The sequence below is a fragment of the Chiroxiphia lanceolata genome, chromosome Z (assembly GCF_009829145.1).
Source record: "Chiroxiphia lanceolata isolate bChiLan1 chromosome Z, bChiLan1.pri, whole genome shotgun sequence".
NCBI classification, from domain to species: Eukaryota; Metazoa; Chordata; class Aves; order Passeriformes; family Pipridae; genus Chiroxiphia; species Chiroxiphia lanceolata.
Window position 1 is genome coordinate 68608447 of NC_045671.1, and position 23545 is coordinate 68631991.

A 23545-nucleotide genomic window follows, 5' to 3' on the forward strand; every position below is an offset into this window, starting at 1 on the left:
TTCATTTTACAAACACCTTTTCTCCTACCATTTGCCTTGATGGAGAGACACTAGTAGGGAACAGCTAGACTCAAGTATCCAAACTAAGCAAGGAAGTGCTGCCCATTTGGAAGCACTATTTCCCTTCGGCTAATTTCATACATATACATGTGCAATATAGTGCAACAACACACCTGAGCACCTGAGTGCAGCACAAAAGTGCAGTATCAAAAAAAGTGCAGTATCAAAAGGCTGCCTAGACTCAACAGGTGTGTCTAGTCTTAAAAACCCTTGTGCTGCTGAGCAGCTCTACGCTGCTGCAATACATTTTATTGAGCTCAGCTTCTCCAAATCATATGTCATTTCTGAAAATGTTGCTCCATAGCCTAGGCATGTTAAACATCAGCAAGAGTGATACTGAGATGCAGGTCAAACTTCAGTGACAACAGAAGGTTTTACAACTGGCCATCACAAGCAAACCACATTCCTTACTGGGCCACCAGCAAACATCTCACAAGAGATGTGTGTTCATTCTGCAAAGAAGTCTTCAGTGCTAGGAAGCAGCATGCCTGCATTTCAAGACACTTTCCAGTAGTGAGGTATATGAAGTAATAAAAGCAGTAATGAAGGCAAGGCACTTAAACAAATGAGACAAAGCCAATCCTCAAAAAAATAAAGCAAAATTGTATCTCAGCTGCAATGCCTGGAGAAGGCACATCCTAACTATGGTAACTCAGGTGGTAGCTAGTATGCTACAAGAGGTTTGTCACTCTCAGAGAAAACCAGCCCTCTGGAAAGCGATACATGAAGAGGTGACTTAGTTGAAGGAAAGAGACCATCTGCACCGCTTTTGGTTTTGTCTTTTTTTTTTTTGTTTTGTTTTAAATCCTAGGAACAAAAGTTTTCTGTACATAACAGCAAAAAAACACCGGTTCTCCAGAGGACAATGGTTGCTTAAGTGTTTGCGGAGGAGAGCAATAAAGAGAAGACTTTAAACCACAGTTAAGGATTATCAGAAATGCCCTATGAAATCCATTAACTCATCTATTTCGTTGCCTTTCTTTCATATCAGAATTTATTATGATACAATAAAAAACTAAACTAGTCAAACAGATTTGTGTGCCTGGAAGTATTTAAATTCTGTGTAATAAATGCACTTCAAACTCAAGTTACACGTTCCATAAAACACTTCAAACAAAGCAGTGAAAAACATTCATACAAATAATTTCAGTCTACCTAATCATTAATCTTTATTACACTACATTCTAAAATAGCACCACTGTTACACTGTTACACCTGGAAAGGTGATGGAACAGCTCATTCTGAAGAGTATTTCTATCCACATGGATGACAAGTAGAAGTAGTCAGCATGGATTGACTAAAAGGAAATCATGCTTAACCAACCTGATAGCCCTCTACAATAGGACAACCACCTGAACGGATGAAGGGACAGCAGTGGATATTCTCTACCTTGACTTCAGCAAGGCTTTCAACAATTTCTCTAACAATATCCTGATAAGTAAGCTCAGGAATTCCAAGATGGACAAGTGAACAGAGAAGTGGATGAACAGCAGATCCCACAGGGCCATGATCAGTGGCACAGGGTGTAGTTGGAGGCCTGTCACTAGTGGTGTTCCCCAAGGTTCAATACTGGGCCCAGTACTGTTTAATTTGTTCATCAGTGACTTGGATAAAGGGGTAGATGCCTCCTCAGCAAGGCCAGTGATGACACAAAGCCGGGAGGAGTTGCCAATACCCAAGAGGTATCATGCAGCCTTTCCAAAGGATCTCGACAGGCTGGAGGGATCATCAGAGCAGAAATGTCTGAAGTTCAACAAAGGCGAGGGTCCTGCACCTGGGGAGGGATCACCCCAGGCACGAGTAAAGGTTGGGGGCTGACCTGCTGGAAAGCAGCTCTGTGGAGAAGGACCTAGGAGTCCTGGCAGACAACAAGCTGTCCATGAGCCAGCAGTGTGTCTGTGTGGCCAAGAAGGCCAGTGGGATCCTGGGGTGCATTAGGAAGAGCATGGCCAGCAGGTCGAGGGTGCTGATTTTCCCTCTCTGTTGTGCCCTGGTGAGGCCACTTCTGGAGTGCTGTGTCCAGTTCTGGGCTCCTCAGTACAAGAGACAGGATGCTCCTCGAACTGGTCTAGCAGAGGGCAAGAAAGATGATGAGAGAACTGGAGCATCTCTTTTTTGAGGAAAGGCTGGGGGAACCAGGCCTGTTCAGCCTGGAGAGGAGACAACTAAGAGGGAACCTCTTAGTATATAATAGGTATATAATGTATAGAATGTATACAATGTATATACATAATGTATATAATGTATATAAGTATCTAAAGGAGGTGGGCACCAAGAGGTTGGATCCAGACTCTTCTCGGTGGTGCTGAGCAATAGGATGAGAGGCAATGGGCAGAAACTGATGCACAGGAAGTCCCACCTGAATATGAGGAAGACCTCATTTACTGTGCAGGTTACTGATCACTGGAACAGGTTGTCCAGAGAGATCATGGAGTCTTCTGCTCTGGAGATAAGCCCTATGGACACAGTCCTGAGTAACAAGCTGTAAGGGACCCTGTTTGAGCAGAGTTGGACCACATGACCTCTGGTGGTCCCTTCCAACCTTACCTATTCTGTGGTTGTGTCTTATACAATATTCTCACTCAATGTATATTCCCTAGTAGGGTACATGTGTACTCCAAAAGACTGAAAATAAAAGGAAAAAAACAATTACAAACAACAGTCAATGTTTTCTGAGTCCTGTATTAAAAGTATAGAAATATGGCAGAAAATAAACTCTCTGGTCTTGGGAGATCAGAGGGGCTTGGTGCCACTAGGCTTCATTTCTGATTATAACCAACTAGGCACTATAAGTCTGGTTATGTTCACTGAGATCCCAGGTGCACAGATAGTGTGGAAATTTCCTGTGTTCCAGCTTCTGACTGTTGCCTCTGGTGCTATTGCTCAGCACCACTGAGAAGAGCCTGTATCCATCCTCTTGGCATGTTCCCCCCCCTTTAGACACTTACATACATTGATGAGGCCCCTCTCAGTCATGTTTTCTTGAGGCTGAACAGGTCCAGCTCCCTCAGCCTTTCCTCATAAGAGAGATGCTCCAGTTCCCTCATCACCCTCACAGCCCTCCCCTGGACCCACTCCAGGAGCTCCATGTCCCTCTGTCCTGAGCAGCCCAGAACTGGACACGGCACTCCAGATGTGCCTCACCAGGTCTGAGTGAAGCTGCAGGGTCACCTCCCTCGACCCGCTGGCAATGCTCTTCCCTTTCTAAAAATGAAACTTGTTTGAGGAATATCAATTGGTTCTCCAAGAGAGAACCAATGTTTCTTTGCCTCTTCTGTTGATGTTTCCTTAGTTGAGCGTGGAAAACACCATCAGTGTCACCGGATTCGGGATGCTGCAATGGAAAACGGAGAGATCAACTGGAAGGCCTTTTAAAGGTGGGGTATTGCTTCTTCAATATGGATCTGAATCATGGGTCATCTACCGCCACCACCTGCATCTCCTAGAACACTTCCACCAACACTGCCTCTGTACAATCCTAAACATCCACTGGTCAGATTATGTGACCAATACATCTGTTCTAGAACAAGCAGCAGTCACAAGCATTGAGGCCATGTTGATGAGAACACAGCTGCGCTGGGCAGGGCACGTCTCCAGGATGAAGGACCAACCACCCCCTCCCTAAGGTCTTGCTTTATGGTGAACTTGCCACCGGCTGCCACAAGAGAGGAGCCCCAAAGAGAAGATACAAGGACTCCCTGAAACAACATCTCAGCCTTGGCCATATTGATCAACAGAACTGGTCTACTCTGGCCTCCAATCAAGAGGTCTGGAGACACACCATCTATAACGCTGCTGCTTCCTTTGAGAACACAGGATCACTCTCAAGGAGAAAAGACAACGCAGAAAGAACCGTGCCTTGAAGAATATACCATCTAAGAAGTCTTTCTGCTGTGCCTTTTGCAATCGTATATGTCTATCGCGTATTGGCCTCATTAGCCACCAGTGTGCCTGTAACAAATGTGGATAGAGCCTTCCTAAATCTTCGTTCGCGAAGCCCAGCGATCATCGCTTCTTCAGCCGCCGAACGCCCAGCATCACCGCCGTTCTCTCACGCGTGTTCGGCAACCACCACGAGCAGCGCTGCCCCGGCCCCCGACCCGGGACCCGAGGAGGATCCGGCGGCTCCCGCCCCTCCGCGGGGCCGTGAGGGGAAGCACCGCCCCCGCCGCCGCCGCGGGCGGGGCGCAGCGGGGCCATGTCGGCTCCGCGGGCCGCGGAGCGCGGCCGGGGGCTGGAGCCGGAGCCGGGCAGCTGCAGCACCCAGACATCGCACCGGCTGCTGGCCTACAGCGATGCGCTGCTCTCCATCATCGCCACCGTGATGGTGAGCGCTCGGCGGCGGGAGAGGGAGGCAGGGAGGGAGGGAAGGAGGGAGGGCGAGTGCTGGAGCGGCCGCGGCTGCTCCCGGGTTTCCGGGTCGCGCCCGTGCCTGTCCGGCCCGCCCGGCGCTCCCGCGGGGCCCGGCCCCTCCCGCGGCGCTGTCGCGACATTGGGCAGCGGTCCCCGAGCCCCGCAGTGTCGGCGGTGCCGGCCGTGGCCCAAAAGCGGATGTGCCTCCCAGGCTGCTCGTGGCCGCGCCATCCGGCAGTACTGGCGTCCGCCTGAAGTTTGTTGCGTTTTAGTGAGGCTCTCAACAAGAAAAAGAGTGTCATCTACTAACGAGCATTTTGTTATTTCAGATTTTGCCGGTGGCTCACACAAAAATACATCCTGATCAGGTATCACGTGTGTTTTGTTGTTTCTCGTGATCTCACAAGTAGATGTAGCATCCTCATATAGCAGTCCTGCTTCATTTTGAGTTCCAGGCTTTAAAGAGCTGAAACCGTTAAGTAACATTAAGCCCAGTAGAAATTTTGCATAGGGGATAACCTGGTGAACTGTGGGTGAAAAATCAAATACCAAAGACCCATGTTATCTGCATACATTGAGACATAATGCCTGAATAAGCTGTATATTGTAGGCCACAGATTTTATAGTTACTTTTCTATGAACTAGAAATTGCCCATCGGACCAAAACATCTTTCAGAAAGCTCTTCTTGGTAATAAATCATCACTTAGAGAATCTACTTATGTAGTGCAGTCTGAATGTTGGTGGGTAACATCAGGCTGGTGTCCAGTCACTAGTGGGGTTCTGCAGGGCTCTGTCCTTGGCCCACTTCTCTTCAACATCTTCATCAATGACTTGGATGCCGTATGGAGATTAACAAGGGAAAGTGATGGATTCTGCACCTGGGATGGGGCAACTCTGGATGTATGTACAGACTGGGGAATGAGATGCTGGAAAGCAGTGCTGGGAAAGGGCCCTGGGGGTCCTGGTTGATGGCAAGTTGAATCTGAGTTAGCAGTGCCCTGGCAGCCAGGAGGGCCAACCCTGTTCTGGTTTGGCATCAGGGGGGCATCAGGCAAAGCATCACCAGCTGGTTGAGGGAGGGGATTGTCCTGCTCTGCTCTGACCTGGGGCAGCCTCACCTTGAATATTGTGTGCAGTTTGGGGCACTGCAATATAAGAAAGATATTAAGCTGTTAGAAAGTGTCCAAAGGAGAGCAGCAAAGGTGGTGAAAGGTCTGGAGGGGAAGCCATGTGGGGAGCAGCCGAGGGCACTTGGTCTGTTCAGCTGGAGGAGACTGAGGGGAGAGCTCATTGGGTCTTCAGAATCCTCACAAGGGGAAGTGGAGGGCCAGGTACAGATCTCTTCCCTCTCGTGACCAATGACAGGACTTGAGAAAATGGCCTGAAGTTGTGTCAAGGGAGGTTTAGGTTAGATATCAAGAAAAGGTCTTCACCCAGAGGGTGGTTGAGCACTGGAACAGGCTCCATATGGAAGTGGTCACAGGACCAAGCCTAAGAGAGTTCAAGAAGCATTTGGACAACCTCTCAGGCACATGGTGGAATTCTTGGGGTGTCCTGTGCAGGGCCAGGAGTTGGACTGGATAACCCCAATGGGTTCTTTCCAACTCAGCATCTTCTGTGCTTCTAAAAAATCAGGTCAATAATAAACGTAATCTGAATAAGCAAAGGTGGGAAAAGAAGATAACAGAAAATAAATTAATTCTGAAAAAAACAGGGAAGTTAGGAAACAAAACAATTTGAGAAAATTTACGGGTTTTTTCTTTTATCACGATGTATTTTTTTGCTCTTAAAAACAGACCTTTTGTCTCAGTTTAGGAGGCTCAAATATGATCTGTAACACAGCAAATATGCTGCATAGGTCTATTTAAGCCACTGTAGCGGCACATGCAAAATTTGCAGAGGTTAAGCCCTCTCTTTCCACCTTGCTAACAACCATCACATGAAAACTTCTGTGCTGCTTTTACTCCAGAAGTCAGTGCTGTGAAAATAAAAGAGGGACATTGTGACCAGTCTTGCTCTGAAATGCATTATCACAGTAACAGTGGTGAGAGGGTGCTTAAGTGAATCACAAGGTGAACAGAGTATTGGGAAGCCCTTTTACAGATCGAAGAGGTGTGTTGATACATCACATGCCATGTTTCAGCCTAGTTAATAAGTTTTTCTGATAAACCAGTTCCTCTGCAAGGTACTGAAAAGATTGTTGGAAGAGAACTGCATTTTTGGGAGGCATGTCATTTCTCATTTGCAGATATTGGTAATAATTAAAAAATGTAACATTTAACTTTTGTTTCTCTGTTGCAGAAATTAGGTGAAAGTGTTCAGCAACTTCTTCTAGCAAAAATTGCAGTCTACTTGATGACCTTCTTAATAGTCACAGTGGCATGGGCAGCTCATGTCAGGTAGGAAGAATATGTCTAACTCCAAAGTTGAAGAAAAACTAGTTTTTAAAAGTACAGGAGATAACCAGGTGTCTGATACATTTCTGTCTTGCTGACATACTTCTGAATTGTCTGTTGTTAAATAATATTGAAAAATCATTGTAAAGAAATGCTACCCTTAGCATTGAATAACTACTCCTACACCACTGACATAGTGAGACAGAGAAGAACAAGCATGTATCTTTTTACTTTTCATTTTACTTCATATTTTAGATGCAATTAAACTTCTAATTATGCTGAAAAAGTGTGACTTTTTAACTTGCGTGTTCCACAAGAGAGGAACTGATACAGTTTAGCTGCCCAAAAACTTGTCTCTCTCTCCTCAGCAGTGCTTCTCACAAAATCAATTGTAATGTTTCATTTTATCTGTTGTAATGTTCTGCATTTTATAGAGCTGTGGGCACCCTTACCTGCCTTGTCTTGGTAGTTAAAAAGGAATTGACATGCAGGCATCATACTGGAACCATGGCAGTTTTTGTTGGAATTTTTAAATTTACAAATGTTACTGTGCAAGTGGATTAGTCGACTGCTTTGCAGTCAAGGTGTGCCACCTGTGATTCGATATTTGAAGCTGATACCTCACATCGGGGCTGTTATCACATTACTTTTCTTTGCTTGCATAAGTAAATGCTGAGGCATAGTCTTTGAATAGTTTAGGGTTTAGTGGAAGGTGATGGATTCTGTTGCTTCTAAGTGGCAGTTTCATGGATCAGTTCATTTCTTTAACAAGGTGTGGGGAAGTTTGCAAGCAAAGCTTTACTTTGTGTGATAATAACTGTGCTGTATCTCAAGATAAATAATTTTAAGCCTTAACATTCTGATAATACTCTGTCATTCAAATGGAAACTGGGTTCTTAATAACTGCTCCATGACTGACCTTGACTGTATCTCACTCTTCAGAGTTTTCTAACAAATTACTTCATGTTTGAGGTAAATGAGTTTTGGTCACACCTGAAATACTTGTATTAATTCTGGAGCAAAGAAAGTCAGGTTCCCCTATACTATATATAAATGCACAATTTATGTATAGTGTTGTGAAATATATTTTGGGAGTTGGCTTGTTCATGATACCTTGCCTTGCCTTGACAGACTGTTTCAGGTCATAGAGCTTATAGATGATGTCCTGGCTCTTCTGAATCTGGTAAGTCTTGTCAGACACGCTGGATGCTTAACTGGCAAGCACTGGATCACTTTTTCTTAAGCGTGTCTGTCAATATCCGAAAGTTTTTAATTTAAATAGCATCACTCTGCCAAATTTCCAAGTCAGGAAGATACAAAGGTCTCTAACTCCTCCTTGCCAAGGTGACTGATTGATAAGTAACTTGCTTTTAACTTCCAAATGTTTCACTATAAGCCAAAAGAAGCTCTGCACCAGGTTGGTCTGAAGTTCATCTGAGGAACTGAGTATTTTTCTGTGCTTAAAACTCTGTTCTCTGACACACAGTTAATTTAATTTTGTTAATAAAAGCACTGGTTAAGCTCCATGAGATAATACTACAGGAAATTCTTTTAGAGGACTAGCTTAAGGCCTGTAAGTCTTACCTAATGTAGCTTTCAAAGCAGAGCATTTCTTTGTGCTTGAGGTGTTGTTTTTAGTTTGGGGTGGGTTTTTTTAGGTTTTTTTTTTTATATATGAAATATTTATATTTATATGAAATATTTATATTTATATGAAATATTTATATGAGAGATTAATGTTCTTGACAAATCAGAAACACCTATTTAGAAGGTATGGTACATTTACCATTGCTACTTTAGAAAGAAGTCTGTTAAAAACCGTAGCAAAACTTTTACCTGTGGTATAGGTAACAAAAGTGTAGTGTTTTCTAAAATCTGCCTGTACAGTTGGGATAGCAAACATGAAAGGTGTGTACAAACTATCCATTTGTTGTAGTCAAAACTCAGCAACTTCAGAAACGGGGCTATTTTTCATGATGCAGCACAAGCATTTGATCCGTTTGTATTTTCTGGACACATCTTCAATGAGGGCATTGCTTGCTTTGTATTTTTACCTAGTGTTTCACTATGCATTTTTCTGTTTTAGGCCTGTATGATGATCATAACCTTCTTGCCATATACAGTAAGTACTTTTCTAAAATGTGATATATGTTTAAATTACAGTGGTTTTTTTCTTTATTCATTTGGAAAAACTTTACCAAAGTATTCAGAAACCCAGGAAAGTGTTACTATAATATTAACCCTGAATCCATTATAATAGTAAGACTTGCTTCTTTAAAACTCATGAGGGTATGTTATAACTTCAATTATTGCATGTTTTAGACTTGCCAGAAAATGGGTATTCTAGAAGAAAAATGATAGTCATAGAAAGCCATAGTATTATAGAATCATAGAATAGTGTGGGTTGGAAAGGACCATTAAAGGTCACTTAATCCAAGCCCCTGCCATGATCAGGGGCATCTTCAACTAAATAAGGTTGCTCAAAGCCCCTTCCAACCTGACCTTGTGTGTTTCCAGGGACTGGGCAACCTGTGCCAGTGTTTCACCACCCTCATGGTCAAAAATTTCCCATGATTTCTTTTAAAAGAGCAACTGTATTGAAAAAGGTCAAAGTTATCTGATGAGAATTTTGCCTTTGGTAAGATAATTAAAACTGTATTTCAGACTCCTCTTTAGATGATAGAACGTTTTCCTTTTGTAATCTAGACAGAGTTTGTGGTATGGCTTTTGACTTACTCAGCAAGGTTGATTCTGGCAGCTGATGTTCATTTTTCAAATCTGGACAATTTTTAGTCAGATGACCTAAAAAGAATATTTGCAACTCAACACTATATAACAGAATAAAATAGTTGCTTAAAACGCATCTTGACTGTTATACGTGTAAGGCAGGCACCTGTTTCTCTGTGGACATATCTGTGTTAAATATTAGTCTGCAAAAAATAAGGCTGTGGTCAATAAAGCAATCTTTATCTGCAAGAGCACATAATTTTTACTTTGCCTTGAAGCTGAAATAATTTTTGGAAAGTTGCCAATGTTACTTCAATACTACACCCTGCTTTCCCTTCCCCACCAATGAAACTGCAGAAGTTAATACAACAGAGAGCCACAGAGAGAGAGTACTTTTTTGAATCTTTTAATTTGTCTAATATCAAAAAGTTTCACAGCTATGAACGTCATGTCCACCAAAACCAGTTAAACTTTATGCTCAGCTACAGGCCAGCCTATGGTTATTATGGAGACATAGTGTCAGAGTGGTTAAGGTTGAGCAGTATCAACATCAGAGCAAAGCCATCTCTCCAGATGCCTTTGGTTGGGATGCCTGCATGTATTTGTGGCTAGAAATTGCATTTAGTGGAATTATAGTGAAATGCAAATTATAGTTTAGGTTTCTGAGTTTCAGTATTGAATGAAGAGTGCTTCCGTTTCTCTGCTGTTATTCTTACATTGTTTCTTAATTACATATTTGATCCAGTTGTGGTTTTTTCCAGTTTTCCTTAATGGCCTCCTTTCCAGAGGTACCTTTTGGCATCTTCTTGTTCAGTGTCTGTGCTGTTGTCATTGGCCTTATACAGGTATTGGATCTATCCATTTATATTTTTACTTTTAAATAGACTTTCTTGGGTAGAACTAAAATGAAGTTTCTTACCTAGGAGTATAACTTGCTAAATGTGTTGGTTGTATAGCATTCTTCTTCAAAGCTCTGCCTGTTGTGATAACACAGTATCTGTATGTAAGATGAAAGTTTGCATTTCCACTGTCCTGTGAAGCTGTTTTATCCAACTAAATCAGCTGATCTCCACAGAGTTTCTTTCCTACTCTTTCTAAAAATGCCTGGGGGAAATTGCAATTTACTTTTCCTGCTGAGGTTCTTTCTGAGCCGTGCAGTGGTGGATGAGGGAACACAGGCTTTCAGCCTCAGTCCTGTGGCGCTGTTTTTCTCCTGGTGCACTGCTTTGTCACTTCTGTTCATTATTATGGAGGTCTTCATTCCTCTTCGTGTAAGACCCATGGTTGTGACAAGCTCTGCAGAGGAGACTAAAATCTTGACGTACAGTGCGCTGTGAAATCTCAGAGTTTCTAAGACCAACCTTCCATATGGGAGCGAAAAATAAGTCTGATGGTGTTTTGGAATTTGTTAATTTATAACTTTATGTTTTATATTTGAAATACTGCGTAAGTTCAGCACTTCTCTTCTCCTTGCAGGCTGTGATAGTAGCATATGGATTCTATCACCCACACTTACTGAATCAACAGATACAGGAGTCTGAAAATCAGAATTTCTATAAACGTCATATCTTAAAGATTATCCTAAGAGGACCAGTTTTGTGCTTTTTAGCAGCCATCTTTTCTTTTTTCTTTATTCCTTTGGTAAGTTCTCCTAGATAGCCAAAAACCTTGATGCAGCAGTTTATATTAGTTGTCTTTAGGACTGTGTATGAAAATAATGATGTCCATGTTAAATATGCAGACTTTCTCAGTTGCCTGTTCTGTGGTATTGTGGCTGCTGTTTTGCACTGAATATGTTCAGTTCAGACCTGTCAATCTGTAACTTGATCCATGAGTTTGTTTAGTTTAAATAGATTATTCTGCTACACCTGATTTTTTCATTTAAGCAGTTCTTCTAAACTTTAGCTTAGTATCTTACTCATCAGAAGTAGGTGAGGTAATGTGGAAGGTTACATGAAATAAACACCACATTGCACAAACTGAAGACAAGTGAATGCAATTGCTTCATTGCACTAAGTTAGAGTGTAAGAGAAAACAGAATAAACAGACCAGTTAGGCAACCTCATCTCAAACCAAATAATTTTGGCTAAGGCCTGCTTTTTCACAGCCTTTTTTCACCTCCATCTTTATTTAATGGCAGTGAATTGCTCCTACTTACTAATAGCTGTTATTATTTTTTCAGAACCCCTACTTGGAACTGAAATCTAGTTTTTAAATGTATCCTGAGCTTCTGTTCCTCTTGTTCTTTAGGAAAAGATGGATTTAACTGAATTTTGAGAAAGATTCCACAGAATTGGCAGTGTTTAGATAGCACTCACATTTGGGAGGAATCAGGTTGCAGCTGATGAAAGGGGCAGTTATGAGTCCAAAGGTGAAAAGGCATAATTTTATCTGAAAATGTTTTCCTCTTCTCCCTCCCCCTGTTCACTAATGGGTCGTTTGGCTTTTTTAATATTTGCAACAGTGAAATATTTGCTTCATTGCTGGTACTAAATTAGCTATCAAAAAGCAGTATTTGGTTCTACATGTAATGTTCAGGATGTGCACATTCATTTCAGCTGAGCTTTTTTCAGGTTGTAAAGTCAGTATTTGTTTTTCTCAATGTGATTATATATAAGATTGAGAGTAATAGTTTCATATTAAACTTGGAAGGTAATTTATATTTTTGTAACTATATTTAAACTGTTCGCTTTCTTTTCCATAGTCTTATGTGCTTCTTGGACTCGTAATCGTTTTTCCACATCTCACTCGATTCATTAAATGGTGTAAAACCAAAATTGTTGGTGAGTAATTAACAAAATTCAAAGGAGTATGTTCAGATTAGACTGTCAACATGTTATCCAAACAGCCTGTAATGAAGTTATTTTAGTTCTGCTTCCATTTTCAGTCTTAGAATGTAGTCATTTTGGGGCCTATTGATGTGCTTCCAAAGAGTTTCTCCCCTGCTCCCTGGTTTTCCATATTTGTGATGAGATTTGTGTAAGGCACAACACATATGAAGATCCTCTCTGAGTGAAAAACCTCTCTAGTTTGTCCTGAGTATGCACAGGCATGCAGAGATAAGTACATGAATGATGGCTGCAGGCCATCTATCCCTTTTTCCTCCTAAAAAGGGAGCATGGAGAGGGAAGAATATGCTGTTATCGCTTTCTTCCCTGCAATGCTGAATAGTCACACATATTCAAACTGGCAAGAGCTGCACTTGTAAATCAAACTTCTTCAGGGTAATTAACTGTTCAGGGTGTTAGATCTCATTAAGTGCTATGGTCTAGAGGGGTGCCTTCCCACATGGCTTGAGTCAGCCTAAATCCATGCTTCCTTCCCTCATGCTCCTTGCTTATGTTCTTTCTGCCCTCTTTGTGTCAGGACTAACAATTGCACAGCCATGCCAATAGCCTGAGCTACTCTTAAACCCTGCTGAGAAGGAGGTTGCCAGTGCCAACATAAAGGAGAATGTGGTGTCATGCAGCCTCTCAGCTGAGAGGTGCAGTGAGAGAGCAGTATAAACTGACCAGAGAAACACTGAGCAGATCATGTCTTTGGAATTGACACTCGCATGGTAGGGCAGAAGAGTAACACCTTTGTGCTTCCACTGCTGTTCTTCAGCCTAGTACAAGTCCATCTGTTTACAGTGCAAATGGGAGCATACTTCTGACTCTCCCATGTGGCACCAATAATAGGGAGGCAGAAATGCTGTGAAAGGATGAAGCCAGACTGTCAGAGCCCAGAATAAACACATACAAATATTGTCTGTGCTTGCTGCAATGGGGACACTAGTTTGCAGTCAGGTCATGTCTGTGTACGTCTCACCCTGTCAGATGGCTGACATAAATTACTACTTTACTGAATTTCTTGTGATTACACTTGCTTTGTATTCAGTTCCTCTTCCTGCTTCCTCTGGAAGCTTAAGCTTTTTCTTTGTCCAACCTATAGTCCTGCAGCAGTGCATTTTGGCTAGCTAGGCAGTTCAGAGTCCAGTCTTTAGAGATGGGTCTAAAGACCTATCCAGTCTTTAGATGGGTTTGACTTTTCCTGTAAAAGCTCCACCTTTTGACCACAGACTTGATTTATTTTAAATTTGATATCCCAGTTTAGCCAGCATACTCCAGAGAGGGTTTTTTTCTACCATTAGTTCTTCACACTGTCATAGAGGACCTACAGCTGTTAGGGCTTCGTGAAGCACAGCATCTGATTTGGTTTGTACAATTACAGCTTTGAGTCAATATTCACTTGGAGGAAATTGTTTGCCATACAATTTAAAGAACAGGGCTTTTTTTTTTGTCCCTGAAGTGCTTGTCTTGAAAGAAATATGAACTTAAGGGAGAGGCACAGATGCCAAAAAAAAAGTGGAGTGACTGACCTGTGTGGATGACTGGCACCCTTCTTCCTACAGAAAAATTTTGGCAGGTCGGGAGAAAGAGAAAGGGAGGTCACAGTAGGTTGTTGAACTACCTTGTTTTATACTTCCTTCTTATTTCATTATTAAGCATCTGATTTTTTTTCCAGGTCAGAGGGATGAAGAGGAAGAACACCATAGCCTAGAAACCTTCACTTTTTACCTCAGTGAGCCTCTGAGTAAAGAACGGGTAGAAGCGTTCAGTGATGGAGTCTATGCTATTGTAGCAACCCTGCTCATTTTGGATATATGGTAAGGCTTTGTACTGCTTCTTTCACTTCGTATTGTTAAATATATTAACTTTGTATGTAATATTTGAGGAAATAAAGTCCATCAGACATTGTCTGTGACTTCTAAAACCTGCAGTGGTTACTTTAGGTATGATTTTCTGAAAAGATACAGAATACAAACCAAAAATACTTCTAACGTCCATGTTCTAGCAGTAGTAATCACCAGTTTATGTAATACATGTTGGGATGGGGAGTCTTGAAGAAAAAAGCTTTCTGTTTTGTTCATTTGTTTTCAGATGAAAGGCTTTTACCAACAAAAGCTGTTTAGTCACTGTGGCAACTTTATTAGCACAGAGGAATGCCAGCTGGCATTCAGATTTCCTTTTAGATCTAATTTCTTTGCAGAGCTGTTATTTTAAACACTTTTAAGTTAGAAGTTATAATGGATGCCTGTTGTTCCCCACTTGCTCAGAGTAAAGCAACACAGTTCAGTGTTGCTATAGGTGTGGTTTTGTAACAGTAATATGTAAAGTAAGTTTTCTCTCCACAGTGAAGACAATGTCCCTGATCCCAGAGAAGTTGAGGAGAAGTTCCATGGCAGTCTTCTTGAAGCTTTAAGTGAATATGGGCCAAACTACCTTGCTTACTTTGGCTCATTTGTTACAATTGGTCTCCTGTGGTTTGTCCATCACTCACTTTTCCTTTATGTGACAAAAGCTACCCGATTAATGGGACTGCTTAACATACTTTCGTTGGCTTTCATTGGTGGGCTTCCACTAGCTTACCAGCTGACCAGTGAATTTGCAGAGAAGTCTCATAATGAAATAGAAGCCATTCAGGTCAGCTGTGTTATCACCTTCTTTGCCAGCATATTTCAGTTTGCAATATGGACTACAGCCCTCCTCAATGAAAGGGAAACTTTGCATCCGTTTGCTAGATATGGTGGCAAGGAGCATGCCTTTATGTTTGCCAAGCTGGCTCTCTATCCTTGTGTAAGCCTTGGCACCTTCTTTCTAACGTGCTTGTTAAGTGAATTTTCCACAGCAATTTTCCATCTTATGCAGATTGTAATCCCATTTGCTTTTCTTGCCTTGCGCATTTTTGTTAGAATTTCTTTAACTGTTGTAAAGACCATGATGTCTCTCTCTAGACGGAAGGTTGTGTTGTTAGAAGAAGAAGAGGCATGTTTGTCTCCTACTGAAACGCTGTCCTAAGTTTCCACACAGTGCATGTGAAGTTACGAGATTAACTTTAGTTCTTCTAACTCACATTATCTTCATGTGTGGATTATATTGACCTAAACCAAAGCCTGCGTTGACCATAACTAGGGCATATTTAAGTTTTAGCTGGTCATGCCTGAGACCCCTTTTCCAAAATCTGCTATTGAAAATGTTGGGCAAATAGGGGATACAAAGAAAAGCATGTTCTGTTTCCTTTAGAGTTACTCTACAGGAAAAAATGCTGCTTGACATGTAACTGCAGTGATGCTCGATTAAGAAGTGCACAAACAGGTGCCCAGCAAAATGGTAACCAAACACCAGAACAGAAGCTGGTTGGGCTACTGTAAGATAAGAAGTGAGGTATGAATGACAATGGAGACCTCTGGATTTCTGGAAGGTGCATCATGGTGGAACATTTGTGCATACAGGTTGCTGGTCTTCTCTTCCCCTCCCCCCAAATGTGTCTGTTCTGCATAGGCATAAACTGGGGATAGCATTTGGAAACCTACCTGCTGCATTTGAGTGGCTCTGTGTGTGAGTTTAGATGGGAGTTGCAATTGTGATAGCAGTCTTCCAGGCTACCTGAACACAAGTTCTTTGGGCATATTTGTTCTTTTTAAGAAAGGATATATGTAACAAATGAGGATTCATGTGGCTTTGCCACGATCCAAGGTTTCAACTAACTTTGATAACCTCCCAGGGAAAAGGGCTGTGGGACTAGAGGTAAATTTGTTTTCTGTCCTGCAGCAGCAGCTCATCTGAAAACTTTGTATTTCTCAGGCTTTTTGTGTCTGTTTTCCTGTCTGTTGAATGGAACATCCTTCTGTTATTCTGAAGGCATGATGTCATATTCAAAGAGAGTATCAGACTGCCACATATGAGAGTACCCCCTCAGGTAAGGGAGTTGAGTTTTTTCCTGAGTAGTGGCTTACTAAGTCATCTGAGTCTCAGGAAGACAGCAGAAGAAACTAACCCTGTAGAAGTTCCAGTCTAGGGTTTGTTGGATTTTTTTTTTTTTACCCTTTTATGTGGTTTGATAAGCTTTGTGCTTATCAAGTCATCTAGCCTCTGGCTGCCCTGGAAGCCTTTACATTTCTTTTTGACAGAGCCATTAGTTTGTATCTTGAACTGTCTTAGTGCCTGACAACTTTAATGCCATATTTAAAGGCATTTGGGGAATTTTGTTGTTCATCTTGCAAAAAAAATACTGTGGCAAAGTATGCCTGAAGAAATTAGAAGTGAAAACAAATTCAGATATCTGGTTTTAGTTGAGATCAATCTTGAAAGCACTTGTGCTTTTGGTTTGAAGCACCTTGATACCTATATGTAATTGTAAATATTACATCCTTCTTGTGAAGAGAGTATGTTCAGCTACTCAAGGGGATTTATACCTAGTTGAGGTTAAACAACTTCCATAGTGTTGTGTGTAGCAGGATTTTTCTGATACTTAATAAAAGCACTTTTGTTTCTGTATGGTTTTGTTTCTAAACAAATAGGCACATAATAGGTAGTGAATATGTGTATTTGTAATAAATTTCAATCAGTGAAAAAACAAAACTTGTAGCGCTTTATTTCTGCTCTGCAGGTGAAACTTATATCCAATGTTTACAGTTATGTTAGATGGTGGGTTTTTTTTTCCTTCAAAACCATCAAAAACCTCAGTTTTGTGATTTTTGTATAAAACACACAAATGCTTTTAATGTGATGTGAAGAAATGTTGATTCTATTTCTGTTGGTACTTGAAGAAAATGAGACTGCAAACTGAATCTGACCGAGAAGTTTCACTGCAGTGTTTACAAGGCTGAAGTGAAGTGAATTGTAATGTATAAATACTACAAGGAACTGTATTGGCTAACTAATGCATTCCTTCTTTTTATCCCACTTCTAAATAAGTAATTTGTTCTGCAAAAAGAACAATTTTATTTTTTCTTATAGTCAAGACACTATTATTCAAACCAAGTATCTAAAAATGTAAACTTGAGGGGAAACTTGATGTGAGACTTTGTATAAACAGAGCTGATTCAGGATCATTGTGATAGTTTTGGTACGTTCTCGAGAAACAAACTGCACTAATTTGAATTGTGTCATTCTCAACTAGAACATTCCCAAATCTAACTGTAGCTAGCTGTTCTTTACAGATTTACTAAACATCACAGGCTTTTGTCTCTATTAGAATTAAAGCGAAACACAACGATTATTACAATCCCAGAATCACAGAACAGATGACACTGGAAGGGACCTCTTGAGACCATCTAGTCCAACCCTCCAGTTTAAAGTAGGGGTGGCTAGACCTGGTTGCCAAGGTCTGTGTCCAGTCATACTGAGCATCTGCACAGAGACACACCAACCACTCAACAGCTTATAGGGTCCAGCCATCTGGACTGTAACCCCTAAACCACTAAACCCCATCACCCACTGCCAGATCCAGACTCCTCTTTAAACACCGGGGATGGTGACTCCACCACCTCCCTGGGCAGCCCATCCCAGTGCCTCATCACCCTAACAGTGAAATCTTTTTTTTTCTAATATCTGTTTTCAAACGGGTCAACCCTCGGGACTAAAAAAAGTTGGCTTTTTTTTTTTTTTTCTTCCACTTAAAAAGGAATTTCTTACATCTCAGTCTGTTGCCCATTTATCAGCCACTGAAAAACATCGATGAGATTCCCCCCGATCAAATTCTCTCGCAGGCTGCGTAGTCCCAGCTCGCTCAGCCTCTCCTTGTAGGAGAGATGCTCCAGCCCCTGCGCCTTGGGAATTCTTTGAGTGCCAGAATGGCAAACCCTGGAGCGAACGGCACTCGCAATTCCCGGCTGCCCGCTCACGGCTTCTCTCCTCCCCTTCCGCCCGCCGCCGTCAATTCCGGCCGCCGCCGCCGCCAGGATGGTTCCGCCGGTGCAGGTCTCGCCGCTCATCAAGGTGAGGGCGGCGGGCGGTGTGTCCGGCGGGTCCCGGGGGGTCCCGGGTGTGCCGGGGCCGCGGGACGGGCCGGCCGGGCCGGGGGGGCTCGGCGGGCCGGGCCGGGGGGGCGGCGGGGGCCGGCGGGGCGTGTGGGCTGAGCGAAGGGCGCGTCCTTGTCTCTCGTCCCGCAGTTCACCCGCTACTCGGCGCTGCTCGTGGGGATGATCTACGGCAAGAAGCGATACGGTGAGTGCGGCGTCCCGGGGGCCGCTCCCCGCCCCGGGCCCTGCAAGGGCACCTTGAGGCGGCCCGGCCGCCATTTCCCCCCGCCCCTGCCGCGGCCCTGCCGGGGCGGCCCTGCCGGGGCGAGGCCGCACATCCCTGCGGGTTTGTGCCTTTGTGCCGGCAAAAAGCTGGCTTACCCTCCTTTCTGAGCGAGCCTGCGGGCGCGCAGCTTTCCGCCGCGGGTTCGGGAAGGCGTGTTTTAAAGCGAGTGTGTTGATGGCAGACTACCTGAAGCCGATTGCTGAAGAAGAGAGAAGAATAGAGGCGGAGGAGAAAAAGAAACGTGAGGAGCTGGAGCGGATTGCAAAAGAGATCGCAGAAGGTAGTTGCTTCGTTTAGTTTGTGCATCCGACGTTTGGCTGCTGGACTGCTGTTTTACCGCAGTGCTTTTAGGAGAAGTTGAGGCTTACAGCTAATCCATGGAGCCAATGCTTAGGGTGATGTGAGGAGTAAATAGTGCTACTGTTCAGTGATGCTTGCATTTGGAAGAGGTCATCGGAGGAAGCGTTAAAAATGCTTTTGAAACGAGTCAGGACTTGTTAAATGGCTATCTGAATTTCCAGTGAGAAAACAAAATGCTAAAAACTGCTGCTTATCCTGTGAGGAATGACTGGATCTGTTTAATGACTGTAGTGGGATGCCCCTTATTCAGCTGTATGCAACAAATTTACAGTCCCTCTTCTCCATGCAGTGCAGGAACCTCATAAGTATGACTGATCATCTAAACTAGAAGCCGTAGGCAGCTGCATGTAATTGCAACTCCAGAATTTTAAGCGGTATCACAGGTGTAGTGTTAGAGGTCAGCTTCATTTGTTGTATCTCTCATGTGAAGAGATACATGCTGTAGGGGATCAGTTCATATTAGTGCTGCTTCTATTTTCTCATTCCCTTCCACCCTGTAATATTCCTGCTGCGGCGTTCTCACCCTGGTCCTTAGGATTATTTCTTGGGTCCCCTGTGTGTTTCTAACAGAGGATTCCTTCCCTGCTGCCTTACAGGGGAGTGTGCTCTCTAGCTTGGTTTCAGCAAGGGTTTTTTTTGGGGTGGACTTAGAGTTTAGGAAGAGTCAGAAAACTGACTAATAGCTGAGGCTGTTCTTGGTGCAGCTACACACTCGGTAACTTGTTCCATGGAAACTGGTGGCATTTCCATTGTCCTAAACAAAACTAGCACTGAACAAAACACTGTAAAGTTAAATGAACTACACATACAGAAAGTCAAATATGCAGTTGGGTGATTTGTATCACCTACTAGAGATGAAGCCATTTTGCATGGCTGTGTTGCCATCTTAAATACATAGTCTCCATTGGTCGTGGTCTAAATAAATGAGCATTTTAGATGTTCTCTAGCTAGGTGAAACTTTTGTAATTTTGGAGGTAGAGGCTATGCTGTGGTGCTGCCAGTCTACTTAAAAATGAAGTTCTCTGATTATTTCTTTAGAATGTTTAGTCTCTTTAAAAATGGCATAAAGATGACAGGTCTGTGTTCCCAGCAATGTTTTTGGTGTGTTTTTTTCAGAAAAGCAATTGTTAAACTTTCATTGAATGCAATGTAGTTGCTGGAGATTTTTCCTTACAGTTGGATGACTGGACATACGTGTAATGATAGCTTTTTCTGGGCTTATTTGACTCATCAATTCAGGAAATGGTCTTTTACCAGTGAGTAAACTTAAAAGTGCCTTTACTCCAAAGTATGAATTGCAATTCTGTTGAACAAACAGAAGTGGGAATCATAAAAACTGGCTAGAAAGAAATTACATGAAAGTAGCCTTTGATTCTGCTGATGTTTTGCGTATTTTAGTACTGCATGGGAGTGGCTAGTAGTCCTAACCATGTTTGTTTTTTCTTCCCTTCTAGCAAGTGAAGATTCCATACTGAAATGAACAAGAGATGTGATTTGAATTTCGCACATGGCTAGGCTGTGAACTGTCCAATGGTTTCTGAACTCTGCATGATATTCTATCAATAAAGTACTTACTACACTTCAGTTGGTATTTTTTGAGTGAATTGCCCAGAACAGCAGCAGAAATACTTACAGAATGTGACAGGAAGCATCTGTCCCAACCAGGCCATTGTTGCAGCTGAACCCCCCCCACTATTACCCCAGCAATAGCCAGTCACTACACCCATTACTCATAGCTAATGTTTTTGATCAGAAAGTACATACAATTTAATACATGTGGACAGGTGGAAGGAGAGGGGAGTGGTGAGGCACTGACTGCCTGAACCTGTTACTTAAATGGCTTGACTGGGGAGTTTCATAGAAATCATAGAATGTTAAGGGGTTGGGATGGATCTTAAAGATGATCTAGTCCCAACTCCTCCTGACATGGGCAGGGACATCTCCCACTGGACCAGGTTGCTCAAGGCCTTGTCCAGCCTGGCCTTGAACACTGATAGGGTTGGGGCATCCACAGCCTCCCTGGGTTCCAGTATCTCACCAGCCTCAAAGATGTAGAAACATTAGTTAAGGAATTGCTGACCTGAAAGGACCCAATCTTCTGGCTAAGTGACTATATGTTTAGATGGTACCATTTCGGGAAAAAGACAAAAATTACTTTTGTCACCTGACCTGTGTAGTATCAATTAGAAAGTCAGTGTTCTCCTCAGACACTCAGCCTGTGTTAGGCAGTGAGAGTGATAGCCACAGCAAGAGGCAGAAGGGCAGAGCAGGCTGCCCAGAGCTCAGGGCTGTACATCCTGTGGCTGGACATGACCTATGTGTCAGAACAGAAGACATTGGGAGCAACTGATGAAGCATCTCATCAATATGTCTGAGGAGCAAAGAGTTTCCCACCACCAGCCACTCCTTTCTGGAGCATTGTGTTTTGCCATCAATGCTTTTCTGTTGATGAGCCAGCCTGGGAATCAAGGCATCAGGGACTGTCCCAGGATACCACAGATGCTACCCTGCACTTTACTCTTCGATAACCTGAGACTGTAGCTGACTGTTGTCTCACTGGTCCTGCCACCACATCCTGCCCCTCATCTCAGCTCCAGTGCTATAGACATGCTGCTTCCTATGGATCTGCAAGGACTGTTTCTGCCTCCTGTCACAGGTCCTTTCTCTTGAAGGGGAAGTAGCCCATGGCTGTCCAGCAGGGATGCAACTTCTGTGCTGGAGACAGGCAAGAACTCTGCAGCCCTCAAGAATAAGCTGCAGGGAAAAAAATTTCCCTACAGATTGTACCCTGTCAGAAACTGATATAGTACACGGTGGGAAAAGAAGGAGAATGAAATGTCTTGCCTTACTGTTTCCTTTATTGCCATCTGATTGCTGCATGTGGCTTCCCACAGCAACATGAGAGGCAGTCAGCTACTGAGCAGCAAGGGCATGGGACCACTGACCTACAGAAATGGTCCAACAAAATGACCAGGGACAGCAGAGCTCTGTGCTCTGCCTGGGGTGCTGAAGGTCCGCAGGCAGGTAGAGAAGCAGGAGGAAGGGGACAGAGGAGCTTGTTGTGGAGACAGCAGGGAGCTTGTCCCGTCCCCACCAGTGCAGCTTCCTGCTGTGAGATCTCCACTGTTCTGTGGCTCTAGGGCTGTCCTTTTTGGAAGGGAGCGTCAGAGACCCTACTGCTCCCATGGAAATGGTCCACCCTTCAGAAACAGCCTCCTCCACTGGCACCGCACCCTGCGTGTCCATGGACACCCCTCTGCAACTGTGCATGGTCCCCTTTGGAAATACACAGCAGCGTGCCCACCCCAATGCTGTGTGGGACAAGTTGTGCTCTCATGTGCTTCCAGTATCTGAAGGGGCCTACAGGGAAGCCAGAGAGGGACTCTTCATCAGGAACTGTGTGATAGGACAACGGGTAAGGGGTACAAACTGAAAGATAGGAAATTTAGGTTACATATCAGGAAGATATTCTTTACTGTGAGACACTGGAACAGGTTGCCCGTGGAGGTTGTGGATGCCCCAACCCTGGGGGTGTTCAAGGCCAGGTTGGATAAGGCCTTGAGCAACCTGGTGTAGTGGGAGATGTTCCTGCTCATGGCAGAGAGAGTTGGGATTAGATAATTTTGAAAGTCCATTCCAACACCTAACATTCTACAATTCTATGATTCTTAATGAAACTGAGACAAACAGCATGAAGTCATTACCAATGGTGTATTTAGCTTTCATGCAAGTGGACAAGTTTCTGTATTTTCCTGAAAGACAAATTGCCTCTCATGGAATTGCTGTGTAGTGATAGAGGATTAGATCTTGCTTACTACACTGAGACACAAATAAATGATGACCATGTACCACCGTAGCTCTAGTTTTCCTTTTACTTGCAGTATTTTTGTAATGCAAAACAAGATACTGAAGGGTAAAGCCCTGAAAGGTAGCAAGAGCAATAGAAGAAGAAGAAAATCCCCAGCGAAATAGATATCCAAACAGTTTTAAAAAAGAAAGAGAGAGAGAGAGAATGAGAAAGGAGCAGAGAAGGTGTCTCTACTACTACAACAGTGTAATTAAATGCTCTAATATGTTTACATGAATAAACATGAAAACTAACTTTTATCTAAAATAAAAGGATACAGGTCATCAGTCACAAGTCTGTAGGGGAATCTAGAAATCAGACACCTCAGAACAGGAGGAGGAAAAGAAGGAGGGGTTGGTTCTGATCAAGTGTATTAAATAACTGGCATTATGAGGCAAAACAGAACAAGTTTAGGAGATGCCACAATTCAGGTTGCTTGGTTAACTGTAAGTGGAACTGTAATGGGTAATGATAACACTGTCTTCTTAAAATCACGTGTGAAAGAACGACGCCTCAGTTAGCACACTGTGAAACCTGCTCCTGAAGAAAGCAGCTACTGGGTGTTATGGCTCTATGCTTTGTGATAGCAACACATCCCAATTCTTGAAGTGAGTGCAGAACTTCTATCTGTCCAAGTGCTTCTTGGTTTTACAAGGAAACAAAGTATTTTAGAGCAGTTCAGAGGTTTACTATGATCAGTTTTCATGCTTTATCCTTAGCCTCCGATTTC

At 43.0% G+C, this 23545-nt stretch overlaps 2 protein-coding genes across 2 annotated transcripts; both read left to right on the forward strand.

Moving 5' to 3' along the window:
- The first annotated feature begins 4237 nt into the window (after positions 1-4237).
- TMEM175 (transmembrane protein 175) lies at positions 4238-16611 on the forward strand. Its single transcript, XM_032675941.1, has 10 exons — positions 4238-4387; positions 4743-4781; positions 6716-6813; positions 7942-7993; positions 8897-8932; positions 10299-10382; positions 11014-11178; positions 12242-12320; positions 14044-14185; positions 14714-16611. Exons 1-10 carry the CDS (start codon positions 4259-4261, stop codon positions 15375-15377), a joined length of 1488 nt encoding a protein of 495 aa, XP_032531832.1. The 5' UTR covers positions 4238-4258; the 3' UTR covers positions 15378-16611.
- A 1586-nt stretch (positions 16612-18197) lies between these two features.
- ATP5ME (ATP synthase membrane subunit e) lies at positions 18198-20552 on the forward strand. The gene is made up of 4 exons (XM_032675942.1): positions 18198-18299; positions 18473-18527; positions 18790-18888; positions 20423-20552. The coding sequence occupies exons 1-4, from the start codon at positions 18264-18266 to the stop codon at positions 20446-20448; spliced, it is 216 nt and encodes a 71-aa protein (XP_032531833.1). The 5' UTR covers positions 18198-18263; the 3' UTR covers positions 20449-20552.
- The last annotated feature ends 2993 nt before the right edge of the window (positions 20553-23545 follow it).